The sequence below is a fragment of the Miniopterus schreibersii genome (assembly GCF_964146895.1).
Source record: "Miniopterus schreibersii genome assembly, chromosome: 6".
Taxonomy (NCBI): Eukaryota; Metazoa; Chordata; class Mammalia; order Chiroptera; family Miniopteridae; genus Miniopterus; species Miniopterus schreibersii.
In genome coordinates, this window is record NC_138107.1 from 49,720,740 (window position 1) to 49,735,843 (window position 15,104).

Consider the following 15,104-nt stretch of genomic DNA (forward strand, 5'->3'; position numbering starts at 1 on the left):
AAGTCTGTGAATGATGATATAATGTACAATGTAGGAAATAGTTAATAATATTATAGTAACTTTGTTCGGTGCTAGGAGGTTACTAGAATTGTCCTGGTGATCCCTTCATATGCTATATAGATGTCGAGTAACTATGTCATATACATGAAAGTAATATATGTCAAACTATAATTTAACAATAACTAAGAAACCCAAACAAAAAATCCCACCAAAATTAACAGTCTATGAATTTAGTTCTTAGTGTCTTCAGCACTGGCTATAGGGTATCTATACGGAGTGGCACAGAGGAGGCTCTAGCCTCTCTCCCCCTCTTAGCACTCTGATGACTTGCACCCTCTCTTCCTCCGCCTCCCCAAGGAACCTTTCCTCATTTTCCACCCATCTCCTGAGAGCCACCCTACAGTACACTGCGATAGCGACAGCGTAGGGGTTACAACAGTCACATGAAAATAAGATAATGACAGGTGGAAATGGCTAGATGTTGCTACTTTTGTTAAAATTAAATGACATAAATATACTATCAGAGTTTAAGAGATAAAATTTATTTAGTCCAGAATGAGGAAAAAAAAGATTTCCATTCATTTATAAAAACCAAGTCGCTATTTATGGAATGACATGAGAGAGCAAAATACTATGGAAAGATCATCAAAACAATGAAATTTCCGGCCAAGAGGAGCCTAAGGAGATGTAACAACCAAACGTAATGTGGTATCCTAAATGCGATCCTAGATTAAAAAAGGACATTAAGTAAACTGGAGAATTCTGAATAAATATGGACTTTAGTTAATAAGAATGTATCAATGTCAATTCATTAATTGTGACAAAAGTACCATATTAACATAAGAGGTTAATAATAGAGGGAAACTGGGTATGGCATATATAGAAACTCTGTTTTATCTTTGCAACTTTTCTGTAAATCTAAAACTATTCTAAAATAGAAAGCTTATTTTAAAAATAAAAGCTATGGAAATTCATCGAGGCAGCTTGTTAAAACATTAGCTGTTAGACGTCTGCTAGGAAATGCACCATTTAGTTCAATAGCTCCCAGCGGTTTTACGATGATGGAAAATCTGAAAAAAGCTTTCTTGACAGAAAGGCACACTCCTTAAAGGTTCAGGTCAGCGGTAAATAATGATACAATATTTTGTCAATAATTAAAATGCTATAAATACATTCATAAGAATCTTGCTCAACAGCAACAGTTGTTCACAGTAACTTTCTCCTGAACTTTTACCCCCAGAAGGTTAGCATTCAGGAAGCTCAGCTGCTGTCTAACAAACTTAATTAATCAAAAAGTCATTTCCGAGTTGTAACTATGAGTAAAAGCGCTTCAAGTGTGCTAGCAAGCCTACAAGTTAATCAAAATGCTAATGCAGTACAAATTAAAGTTGTGATTAACATTTCACAGTAGCTGCTTAAGTGAATTGATCACACAAATGGGTTAAGCATTACTCATTTCCTACAGCCCCAACCGGGAAAAGGGTTGTTATGTGGGTATGAGGAGAGGAGCTGGGGGTAGAAGGATCCTCATAATAGCATCATATCATCAATAAACCATCACCAAATTGTCATACAAAAGCTTACAGGTAGAGTCACCCAGGGGGAAACCTTCCAAATTATATTACAGTCCTTGAAGGAAGATTGCTGTAAATCCATAAGAATAAGTAAAGGTGTTTAACACCTCAAAATCCACACATTTGTGTCAGTTTTGGAAATGTAAATGTATCAGCTGTGTTGCTTCCAAAATGGGGAAGGATGCTTTGTTTTAGGTGGTGTTTTGGGTGCTCTGCTGTGGAATTAAAACATAGTTTTGATACTGGATGATTATTCTGCACCACAGAGTGGACCTTTGCATTTGGAAGAATAATTACTCAGGATTAAGTTTATTTAGAATGACTTGTTTTTAAATAGTCATCCATTAATAAAACTTCATCAGGCTCCTATGGCAAGACATGAGCTCCTGGCAGTCTGGCCAGGAAAGCAGCCTGAATTAGACTTCCCCGCCTCTATGAATTTGATAAGGTCACACTAGTGTTTACAACAGACTACATTTGTTGGTAGACCATACAGATTTGGCAGATAATCTTAAAAACATTATGAGAACTCACATGTAATAAATTGCCCCTTTCAATCCTCTCCTATGAAAGAACTGGAGATGAAAAACTGAAATATTTATTCATCCCTTTCACCCAAGATATACTGAGATCTACTATGTGCCAAGAATTATGCTCGTCACCTTAACAGTCAGAGATATTATAAATAGTTATTGATAAGGTTCCAGCATACCTTGGATGGTACAAAATCCTCCAAATGTATGCTCATAATATTAATATTCCTTGGAACATACTTATAAGACATATTTTAAAAACTTAGTGTAACTTTCATTTTAGGATCCTTTCAAGAGTTGAGTTGCAGCAATTAACTCTTCAAATTGTAGACTGCTAAATATGTATAATCCAATTTTGGAAGTCTAAAAATTATTGGCTTATGATCTACCTATTTTTTCATCAAAATAACTGGACGAAGCTTTCTGAAGCCTACTGTGCTATACTTTCCACCTAAAGATAATCTTTTCATCTGGTCTAACTATCAGCATTTAAAAATATGAAAGGATTTTACTAAGAATATTTAGAAAATTTTATCTACCATTTGCTGAATCAAAACATTTCTTACAAGTATTGGACTAAGGATCTGACCAAGTACTTCTTTTGTTAAGCTGGGCAATACCTGGACTATTTTCACTGCTAACTGTATTTGACTCTATGATTCTAAAACGTGTTCATTTGACACTGACATTCTTCAATACACTGACAACCCCCTGAGCCTGTGCTTAGTGCACCCAAAGGTAAATATTCCTCAAAGGTTACATGAGCCCTGCTCCATGGCAGTTCTATCTCCTGGCATTATCAAAGATTTCCATGTTTTCTTTTTTAAATTTATTTAAAAATTTTTATTTTTAATATATCTTTATTGATTTCAGAGAGAGAAAGGGAGAGGGAGAGGAAGAGATAGAAACATTAAAAATGAGAGAGCTGTCATCGATCGGCTCGTCTTCCTCATGCCCCCAATTGGGGATCAAGCCCGCAACCCGGGCATGTGCCCTGACCGGGAATCGAAGAGAGATCTCTTGGATCCTAGGTCAATGCTCAACCGCTGAGCCATGCCCGGCTGGGCAGATTTCCATGCTTTATAATCTACCACAAATGGGAATCATTTGTTAATGGAAATACAGACCCAGCTATAGTCACAGTATTTCTCAGTTAAAATAATTAGGTAAATTAAAAATATTAATATAATCATATCTTTTTTTGCTTCCCTTATCATATGCATACATACATATCTTAAGTTATTCATTAAAATACTTTCAAAAATACGTTGAAGATGCAATGTTTTTTTCAGAACAGCTGTGGGTTATAGAAAAAATATAGTACTAGTTATTTGACATGTAATACACTTTAAGTTTATTAGATGTTGTTATAAAGATAAAAATGTCAAATTATTGTTTTGAAGTTTAGGCTAAAAAACTCCACCAATAACCTTTTAGGGACTTGTTTTTGCCAATTTAAGAAAGTTCTTTAAATGGAGGAAAGCATACAAATCCAATTCATACATTTTTCTCCCCTTTATTTATGAAGCTTATTAAGGTTATTTTTTGACTAGCACCTTTTATGACAATTGATCAAGCCTATCAGAACATATTAACATTAATTTGAGTAGTAGATGAACTACATATTGTTTCATCTGTGGAAGAGAAGACCAAAACTCAGTAGTTCAAAAGGACTTGGCATTGCGGAATAAATGACAGCTTCTATATGAAAGTTAGATGCAAGAATTTACAAAACAATGAAAACCGTAAGAACACAGTTCCTTAAAGATCTTCCTTTCAGGCACTGAATCCCGTAGATTATCATCACGGCAGGTCCCCAGATTTACCTTGGCCTGCTTCCGTGAGGGCAATGGGACATGCATTCAATCGATATAAACGTGTTCCTTGGTATGTGGAATATAGAACGTGACACTCGTCCTCGATAGTAAGGAGATGTCTGCGGTTATTTGGGGAGTTGCCAGTTCCATCTCTTGGGGCAAAGAATCTCTGAGATTAGGCAATCTAATTGCTACTAGAAGTTTGAAGATTTTTTAAAAAGGATCTGTGAGATGGACAAAGGCTACCTCCAGGGGTACACTGTTAGTGGTGGTGGTGAAAAACCAGTGAAAGAAGCCAAGAATCCAACCTGAGCAGAGAAGGCAAGCCTTCAAGAAAGAAAGAGGAACATAAGATGTGTGTATGTGTATCTTAATAGTAAACCCATGCACAGGCTGTTCTATGTGCACATACTATATATTACAGGGTCATCTTATAATTATGTTGGCATTCTTCTTTCTCCTAGGGTTGTATCAGCAATCTGACCTTTCCCCCATTAATTGCAATTATTGTAGTTTAGGAAAGACTATGGGGGAAGTAAATGATTAATTCATGGTCTATCTAGCATAATATAAAATCCTCAAGAAGAATCATAAGTAGTTGATACAAAAAAAAAAAAAAGCAAACCCCATATTGCTGGACACTGTAGAGTGATATAATAAAGCAGTTACAAATATCAATCATATTAACAAGTCCCTCTTAGAAACTGGTTAAAGCAATTATAGACAGACTGTTGAAAAGGGAACTAAAGTAATTAAAGGAAGGTAATTTTAGTACACATTGAAAAGGAGGGATTAATTTAAAAATTCTTAGTTTATAAAAAGTGGAAACTCCCGAGAAGCTCTCACACTTTAAAACAAATTCTGACTAGACCACAAGTACAATTTAAAAATTCATCTTTATAGGAGAAGGGAATACTAGTATGATTTGGCTTAGTATTGTATTTAGGTAGTTTTCATTTAAATAAAGATGATTTTAATATAAAGACTTTAGGCACTTCTTAGAAAAGATCAGAAATAGTAGGGCAGGATTTAGAGTCCTGGTCCCCATTTGGTTTCAGTATGGACTGCCTCAACAAATCACCTTTAAGCTCTTTAACTTCCCTGAACACCAATTTCTTTGTCTTTTGATAAAAACTGTGTGAGACAGACAGCTAATCAAAACACCAGACACTTATCACCAGTTCTAGTTTTGCCATCAAATTTGGAAAATTTAGACAAGTCACTTTAATTTTTGATATATATTTGTAATTTTTCCCCATAAAAGCTAACAAAGTTTATCTTTGGTATATCTGGCGCAGAAATTATGTCACATCATTTACTACATTTTACAAATATATTTTAGAGTCAACGTGATCAAGAAGAGGATCTCAAAGGAGAATGGCAAGAATAATCAATTCCATAATTGTGGTATTTATAAATTAGGATATTTTAAGAAGATTAAAAAATTGAGATATGTATAGAAATTTTTACTTTTATTTTGTTCGGTGGGATAGAAATGGAAATGCTAGTAAAAGAAAAAGAATAAAAGGAACCATGACAAAACACCTTAAACCAAAGAATTTACCCAAATGACCTTGATACCTAACTTCAAATGGGTTCAGGAGACGGCAGGCTATGGTGTATATTCTGACTTCAAGCCAGAGTCAATTCCATTATAACAACTATGTTTTTCTTTTGTGAAAGATAACCTAGGACATGGGTAGTCAAAACTACAGAGTTTTCATAATCTAAATGATGGCTCATGTAAAAGGTATATTTTTAGAATATAAAGGGAGTAAAAAAAATACTTTAGAGTTAAATGACTATGAAAAAGCAAGGAAATAAAAGAACTACTGAGAATGAAGATCCTAAGATAGGCTTAGTTCTTTGAGTCCTCGAATTGTTGTTTACTTTATAAACGTTAACACTAATGCCCCACTCTTGTAAGGTGTTATTTTTACTCAGACACCAGGGGTTAAGTGACTTGCCTAAGACCTTATACTAAAATAGGAGCAGAGTGGAATTTATAGTAAAAGCTGGTGGCACTGAGTCCCACACACAGAACACAAGGTCACGCTGATGTCCCATGAGGGCAGTAGTGTAATTTTCAATCAGCCAGCAGAGCTCTAGCTTGGAAAACTGCCTGAACTAATGCTTTCTAAGGCCAACAGTATTCACGCATCAAATGAGAACAGGGTACAGTCATTAAAATGGTCAATAAGGCGCGGAAAAGTTTACCCATTCTTAATTTTCTGCCCAAATTTTCCAAGGGCAGTCCTTATATTCTTTCCTCTTCCTGGCTTGCTTACTTTGATCACAATCTTACCCCCAAAATTGCAGAAATAAGAGATATAGGATATGAAGCTGGTTGCCATCACTATACAATTCAGTCTCTTTCTAGATGATTTCTGAAAAGCTGAGTCAACATTTAAGATGGTCCTAACTAATGCTTATAATTTATGATAAAGGAACATTGCACACACAATGTGTGACAACAGGGAACTCATTAAATAAACTATAACATTCATATGAAGGCATATAGTACAGCCATTATACTTGAGAAGAATATTTAATGTTATAAATTATTAAGTTAAAGAAGGTTATAAAATAACGCGATAAGAATTTGTAAAAGAAATGAGTGAAAAGGGCCAGTATGTATTTTTGTAAATGTACAAAGTAGAAGAGCCTCTAAACCTCTAAAGACAAACAAGAACTACAACAATTATTGTACTTCAGTTAATAAATTCGTTTTTTTGCAGGAGTAAGGGTTAGTAATTCTAAAAAGACATCAGGAGTATGCAAGGATTGAGGAAATAAATAAATATATTTTGATTAATAAAAGGCAGGTTTCTCACAGGTGAAGAAAGGAGTCATAAATTAAAACCTGCATATACATAGTTCTTTTCCTGGTTTTGCCCACTGTGGGTCTAGAGGCAAAGACACCTAGGTAGAGACGGAGTCAACAAGTGCCCAGCTTTTAGTCTCTAAAACCAGTCTCAGATAAAAAGAACCAGGGCTCTTTGGAAAAATGGCTGATTCCAGGGCTGGCACAGGGAAAAGTACAAGATGCCAAAATGCAAGGTGGTGTTCACAAAATGATGGGGTACGTGAAAGGGATGTAGGAACCAGAGTGAGAGGCCCTAGCAGTTGGCTCTGAGACAATACAAGTAGAAAATAAATAATGTTAGTAATTGATTTTACCCAGTAGAATAATAATTACATAAATAAATAACTGAATAAAGTAAATAAAGGAGAAAGTTCTTTCTTAGAGTAAATTATAGGAAAGATGGAAACAGAAAATCAGGATAGTAATAATTATTTTAGACAAAAATCACCAATGGAGACTGAAAATAATGTAGAAAAGTTTGATAAGAGGGTATTTGCATAATCTCAAATCTCTAAGTATCTCCCACAAGATATCTATTAATTACAAAAGGAAAAAGAGTGACTTTGTAGTGAAGCCTGGCAGATAGCATCTCAAGTGCACAAAGTAAACATCGCCAGTAATGAGACATCCAGGTCACATGCTTCCTGATGAAACAATGAGAGGGCAAAACATCATGCCTGTGGTATTCTTGCCAATAATATATAACTTCAGTGTAACTATGAAGAAACATTAGGCAAACCCAATGGAAGGATAACTCTATAAAATAACTGGCCAGTACTCTTTAAAAATGCCAAAGTCATGAAAGTCAAGGAGACATGATAACTAAATGCAATGGATTAGATCCTAGTCCCAAGGAAGAGCATTAGTGGAATGAAATTCAAACTGATAAAAATTTCAGTGAGGTCCACAAATTAGTAAATAGGACCAGATTAGTACTGAGGCTAACCTAGATGTTAATATTAGGGAAAGCTGGGTAAAGAATACACTGAAATTTTGTTGCACTATCTTTACAAACTTTTTATACTGTATGCCTAAAATTATTTCAAAATAAAAAATTAAAAAGAATTTTAACTAAAAATGAAAAAAAGAAAAGCAGCTCATATTCATGAGGGGGAAGATATAATCACTATAAATGACTAATTTTATTTTTCCAAATTTGCTACAATGATAAGTATTACTTTTATAATTTAAGAGAAAACTATTCTCTTTAAATGTTATATAAAAAATATTCAAGAAATGTAAATATCATCCCAAGAAACTATATATAAAATCTCCAATAGAGGCTAAAAGTACCTGACTGAATCCTTTAACCTTATAGCAAATTTAGAAATAGACTCCTTTAGAAATTGCTAATTTCTATTACCACATAGCCTTTGGATCATAACTGACTGAGTGGTAAAAAAGAAAGTACAAGCAAGTTGATTTAAATAACTTTTATATATGACACACATATGTACATCTATAAGTATATCTACATGTAAAAAAATTTAATTCCTCCTGCAACTTTTCTCCAACCCTTTCTGACCCTGGGGTTCATTAACAGGTCAGTGTTTAGTGGGGTGGGGGGTGGGGAGAAGAACAGTTATAGGAAACCCAAATGAGTATCCAGGGCCCCAGCGAAAATGTTACGAACTTTAACCCCCATTTATAAAGTGTGACTAATAAAGAGTGGCAAATCATCTTCCTAGAGAGGTAAACCATGTGTTGGTTACAAAAAGGGTGTCAAAAATATTTATGTATTTATTATAGCCTTACTTCCCTTCTAATTCCTGATAAGTTTGTGCTTACTCTATTTTAGGAAACGTCCCTATTCGTTTAAATAATAAAACTAAGTTATTTTTTTCTCATCATAAAATTGCTAGAAGCTAATTTTAAAACATTCAAACATTTTAGAGAAGCATAAAGAAGAAGTTAAAAATCACCCCAAATTCTGCTACACAGAGATGGCCACTGTAATCTTTTGGTGAATACTATTCTGAATCTTCTCTCTAAGCACATGTTCACATATGGTGATACTTTACACAGATGAAGAATTCATAAATGCAATTGTAATACTCTGCAGTGTTCTAAAACCTGAAAAATATTGAGGTTATTTTCAAGTATTTAATTTTGCAAATGATTCCGTAATGTACATTGTTCTACACAAATCTTCATGGGCTCATTACTTTTAAAAACACCTGAGATCTTTTGAAATCTTTAAAAATTGTTTTTATTACAGAAATGTCCAAAAATGTACAATGTAGAAAATCAAATCTCTTATAGCCTCACTTGGCTACGCTTCTCCCACCCGGCTCCTCTCACAGTCTCCCAGTAAATGGCAGCTCCTGCCTTCCAGTTGCTCTGGAGAAAAGCTTTAGAATCATTTCTGGTTCCTTAGCTTCCCTAAAAATCCTGTCCAATCCATTAGCAGAATCTGTTCTCTTTAAAAAATTATATCAGATCCAACCAATTCTTACCAGTCTCACTCATACCAACGTGGTCCAGCCACCATCATTTCTTGTCTAGCCTTAAAGAATTCAAGTTATAAAGATCAACGACACAGTTTCAGATTCCACATTGCAACTAACCTTTAAAAAATAACACGTCAAGGTTTCATATAGTATCAAAGAAGAATTTCCACAATTACTGAAAAGGCAATAAAAATGCTCTTCCTCTTTAAAAATACATATTTCTGTAAGGCTAGATTTTCTTCATGTACTTTAACTAAAACATATTGTAACAGACATTGCAAAAGGTTATGAATCTACCTGACTTCTATTGAGCTAGATATTAAAGATACTTGCAAAAGTAGAAAACAATACTATACTTTTCACTAATTTTTATTGTTTTGGAAACGTTATTTTTCATGGTAAATCATGTTATTTATATTAACATATAATGGGATTATTATGGTATTTTTAAATGAAGTAATAAATATTTGAGAATTTCTGTTTTAATTAGTATAGTAACTATTCATAGATATACCCAACATAACTACTAGTGAACCACTTGCTCTAGTAGCCTCCCTCTCATTCAGAGTAAAATCCAAAATCCTTACCATGGTTTACAGACTCTCTACATGACCTGACCCCATGTTTTCTATAATTTCCCCTCCTATCCCTCTCTGACCTCATTTCTAACCACCCCTTTCCTTTTTTTTTTTTTTTTATAATGGCCTCCAATTTTCCTTGAATACACCAAGTAAGTTCCTACATGGGGCTCTTGGAACACACTCCCCCAGGTAACCCTGGGGCTTACCCCCTTCCTTTAATTGTTTCTTAAATGTCACCTTATGCGTAAGATAGTTCCTGAACACCACATCAGAAAACTGGTGTAGCCACTGTGGAAAACAGTATTAGGTTTCCTCAAAAAATTAAAAATGGAACTGTCTTTTGAATCAGTGATCCTAGTTCTGGGAATATACCCTAAGAATCCTAAAACACCAATAAGAAAGAACTTATGCACCCCTACGTTCATAGCAGCGCAATTTACAATAGCCAAGATCTGGAAATAGCCCAAGTGCCCATCAGTAGATGAGTGGATAAAAAAGCTGTGGTGTATTTATCAAATGGGATACTATGAAGCTGTAAAAAAGAGGGAACTCTTTCTCTTTGCAACAGCATGGACAGACATAAAGATTATTATGCTAAGTGAAATAAACTAACAAATAAAATAGAACCAGAGGCATAGATACATGGAACACACTGATGGATGCCAGAGAGAAGGGGTGTGGGAGGGTCTGGATGAAAGAAGGTGAAGAAATTAGCCAAAGAACATATAGGCATAACCCATGGACACAGACAATAGTGTGGGAAGGGGAGCTGGCTGGAGGTGGGCAAAGAGGGGGAAAATGGAAGACATCTGTTATAGTGTCAACAATAAAAAAAAAAAGCAAAAATCAGCACCTTCCATCTATTTCCTTTATTATATATTGTACCTTATTATTATTTTAATTAAAAAAAAAATCTTTATTGATTTCAGAGAGAGGAAGGGAGAGGGAGAGAGAGATAGAAACATCAATGATGAGTCACTGATCGGCTGCCTCCTGCACGCCCCCGACTGGGGATCAAGCCTGCAACCCGGGCATGTGCCCCCACTGGGAATCGAACCCCAATCGCCTGGATCCTAGGTTGACGTCCAGCCGGGCTAATTGTCTGTCCTCTTCACCTTGACTGAAAACCCACGACAGCAGATACTCTCCTGACTTACTCACTGCTGTATGCTCAGTGCCTAGAAAAGTGCCTGGTACTTAGTTTATCCTCAATAAATTTTGATGGAATGAATGACTGCAATTTTCATCTTACTGCATTTATACTTACTTTTCCTTTGAAAATTCTTGATTTGATTCACCAAGTTTTTCTTTAAAATGCTACAATAAAACTGTTGAAATGCAAGTATATTTTATTCTAAAACAAGAAAAAAGAAGTGATGGGAGAAAATGCAGGTATTAGAAATGACCTTCATACCTGACACACTCTGAGAGCTTGGTCCAAGACTGTTTTGGTATCAGTATCGTAATCTGGGCAGGGCAGCATGGCTCGGCTGAGATGCGCCTGCAGCAGGAGATGCGCTTTGGTGTGAGGGCTGTCAAATGAGTGAGGATTTGATTCGAAGGGAAGACATTTTGCCAGTTCACTGTTCATGTGATCTTCGTTGTGCCTTACTGGCAAATCTGTGTATTCTTCTGCATCCTGAAAAAACCCAACCCATATATATATTAATGTGCTAGATCAAAAGTATAATAATTAATGTACTCCTTAGCTTTAACTGACATTTAAATCATGGTTTACAAAAATCATAGATAACCTTATCCCTTAGAGTTTGGGTTTGTTCAATACTGTTATTAATATGTAAGGAAAAGCGAGTAATGCATAATATATCTGAAATTCATGAACGCTCTTCTTATTTATACATTCAACAAAAATAACAGAGATCCTACTTGCCATCAAATATCATGCTTGACACTGGGTCCATACCAGTGAACCAGAGACTGAGAGCATATCAGAGACAAAGAGTTCTACAAAGTATAATGAATGCTATGACACGGTAAGTACAGAGTGCTGAAGGTACATTCAGTTTGGGGACTTAGTTACTTTAGAGCAGGGGTGGGGAACATCCGGCCCAAGAGCTGTATATGGCCCACGAAATCATTGGGTCTGCCCCTGCCAAGGCCTCACCGAAGAGCAGCAGTTCCAGCCATCCCATTAGGGGTGAGTGAATTACATGTTTGACCAAATACAGCAGGCTAATTTTAAAGTTGGTAATTTTGTATGGTCTGCAAATGATGTTATAAATAGCCAAATGGCCCTTGGCAGAAAAAAGGTTCCCCACCCCTACTTTAGAGGGTCAGGGAAAGCTTCCTGGAAAAAGTAATATTTAAGTTAAAATCTACAGATGAGTGGAAGAATAAGGCTGGGCAGGGGTTAAAGGGGAGGAAGACAGGATTGATGAGGTAAGAAAAGGGTGAAGAACAGGATCATTAGCTTAAAATTAATTGTAATATTTTAAATTAAAATAAAACTGTTCAAAATTGATAGTTTCCAGTTTCACATGTAAGAAGCTTGGAAGCTACCACTCTGTCCTAGTAACAAGTAAAAAGCTCAACAGACTGAAAAATCAACAACTCTTCTTGGATTCATATGAGGGGAAGACACAGGACAAACTGTTGTCCCCAAGACTGGAAACACAGGCAAATTCAGGGAGTCACCACTAAGAGGAGCAGAGATTAACAAGCAGAAACTGCCAGGGGAACCAGTGTCAGGGTGAGAAAACCTTCACTGTAATTAGGCTGTGGGAGGCTCTGTATGGACAATTCTGAGAGCTAAAAACTCCAGAGGACCAGTCATAGGGGGTTCCCACAATATTGTGAAATTTACCTTCAGGAGCTTGACCAGATTCTCACAGTAAACATAAAATAAAAGTCTCCTTGGGGTTTTCTAGCAGGGGGAGGGGAAGTGCACAACTTTGAAATATGCCAGAGCACCCTGTTCTTAACAAACAACCCCCCCAAAACAAACCAAAACAAAACCCCAATACTCTTTTTCATTCACAGTGAGCTGAATCTGCAGTTGTGAAAGCCAGGTATTTGGAGAGTTGACTGTATATTTATTGGGGAAAAACACACATGTATATAAGTGACTTGTATAGTTCAAACCAGAATTGTTCAAGGGTAAACTGTTTATCAACAATCACTTTGAATGTCAATTGTCTAAATAAACTGATTGAAAGACAGAGCTTTACTTATGAGGTAAAAAACTGGGGACAAGACTAAAGGTCATGAACAGGCCGAAGGGATAAACAAACTGTTTTTATCCATACAGTGGAATTCTACTCAGCAGTAAAAAGAATCAACTATTGACACTTGCCATAACATGGATGAATCTCAAAATAGTTATGCTGAATGAAAAAATCCAGGATTTCATTTATATAATACTCTAGAAAATGCAAAGCAATCTATAGTGAGGGAAAGCAGATTGGTGGTTGTCTGAGGAAGAGGTCAGGGTGGGAGTTGAAGCTCATAGAGGGGTACATCATAACTTTTGATTTGAATTTGATAGGCACAGCATTCTTGCCTATGAAGTAAGCCTGTATGATGGAACCCTCTGAGATTTTATTATTTGGAATTTAGTAATATAAAACATTCAGAATATTCTATCTATGTGCAATATATCTTCATCTTTTCTTGCTTGACTTATAATTTCAGAAACCTGTGCTTTTACTGTATGCTAAAAATATATTAAAAGAGCACTAATAAAAAGGGCAATGATGACAGGGTTATATCCCTGTGATAAAACTCAGACTATAGCAGATATTAACTAGATGAAGAGAGAAGTGAAAAGTGTTCTGGGAACAGTCTACGCAAAGGCCCTATAGTGGGAGGGAAAATGGTGAGTCAAGAGACTGAAAAATGTAGTGTAAAAGTAATTCCAACTGATTTAAACAGTATGCTAAAAAAATATTTTTAATGAATATTTGCAACACGTTTAACTGAACTGGAAATATTTTTAAATTACGTCTCCTGTCTTATTTTGTTTTGCAATAGTAAAAAACATCACATTTACTCTATACTATCTGGAACATTGTCTTCACCCCTTTGGACTGCTTTATGTAAGAAGAGTATGCTGACACATTAGCAGTTAAGATTTTGCCCCATGTGTCATGTTGGTTTTCTTTTCATGTCATTTCAGCCCTTTCCTGTTTTCTCTGAGGTCATCTGCCAAAGAAGGAGGACCAATTACAACGACAGTGCTATTACCTTTTATTTCAGGTGAATTTCAGGTGAACTGTCACCTCATGACTAACCCATCTCAATCCACTATCTGGGCTCCATCCAAATCTCTATCCGTAACTGTCAACCCATCCCAGCTTTACCAAAGGGCTGAAGAAAAATGGAGCAGCAGGTAAGGAGGAAGATGGTTCAGGTAAAGCATGATCTTTTCCTTCAAGGAAATTTGCTCTAGGCTTAGAACAGTTTGCAGGAGAGAGAGAGGGAGAGAGATGGCCTGCGTTCCGGGCAGAGAACACAGTACAGGCAGATCCATGCAAGCAGGTAAGGAGGGGTCTAATGTCTCCTCCCTCTGTTAGTAACAGAGAGGGGAACACAGCGAGCAGGAGCCTTCTGTCAAGCATGCAGAGTACATTCAAAGGGCCAGCAATAGCCAGATAGGTGAGGTGGAGGGAGAAGAAATCAGCTTTAAATCTGTTTCATAGTCTAAAAAGTATTCATATTTACATTTCTTTCTGCTGTTCATAAAGACAACTTCTTCTAATCTTTTACCAGAAGAAAATCAAATAGCTATTTTAATATCCCAAACTGAATTGGCTCTCCAGGTTTTAGATATGTAGAAAAATAGGTTTAGACTTACAAATTATAAGAAGAGTTCAATTAAAATAAAATTATGTGGAAAGTAAGAATTTGGCTGAAAGCACTAATAGCATTACCTAAGTAATCCACTTCCCTTAGTACAATCCTGTTCAAATTTGATTATATACATTATACATCTCCCTTCCCTATGCTGAAGGAGAGAGAGAGAAGGAGGGAGGGAGGGCGGGAGGGAGGGGGAGAGAGGGAAATTGATTAATTTTGATAGATTGATAACAATATAAACTGGGCATTTCCAAGTCTTAGTGCCCAAATACCTCTGATGGTGTGAATGTCTTTCTGTGATGTGTGATTCTAGTACTCAGAGATGCACATTTTTCACAAAGCATGACTTCTAAACGGAAGTGAACTACTTCATTTGGTGCCAAACTAAAGAAACAATGACTTGTTCCAGTGCTCAAGGAAACACTAGTGGCATCGAACTCACTGAGAAGCAGCATATCTAAACAGGGC

The 15,104-nt window shown here is 36.0% G+C and overlaps 1 protein-coding gene across 5 annotated transcripts in view; it reads right to left on the reverse strand.

Moving 5' to 3' along the window:
• ASCC3 (activating signal cointegrator 1 complex subunit 3) overlaps positions 1-15,104 on the reverse strand; it is a 219,494-nt gene that overhangs the window by 15,684 nt on the left and 188,706 nt on the right. For all 5 annotated transcript variants that reach the window (XM_081140696.1, XM_081140697.1, XM_081140698.1 and 2 more), the window contains exon 37: positions 11,236-11,460. In XM_081140696.1, the coding sequence (XP_080996822.1) occupies positions 11,236-11,460 (225 nt within the window). The remainder of the gene's footprint in view (positions 1-11,235; positions 11,461-15,104) is intronic.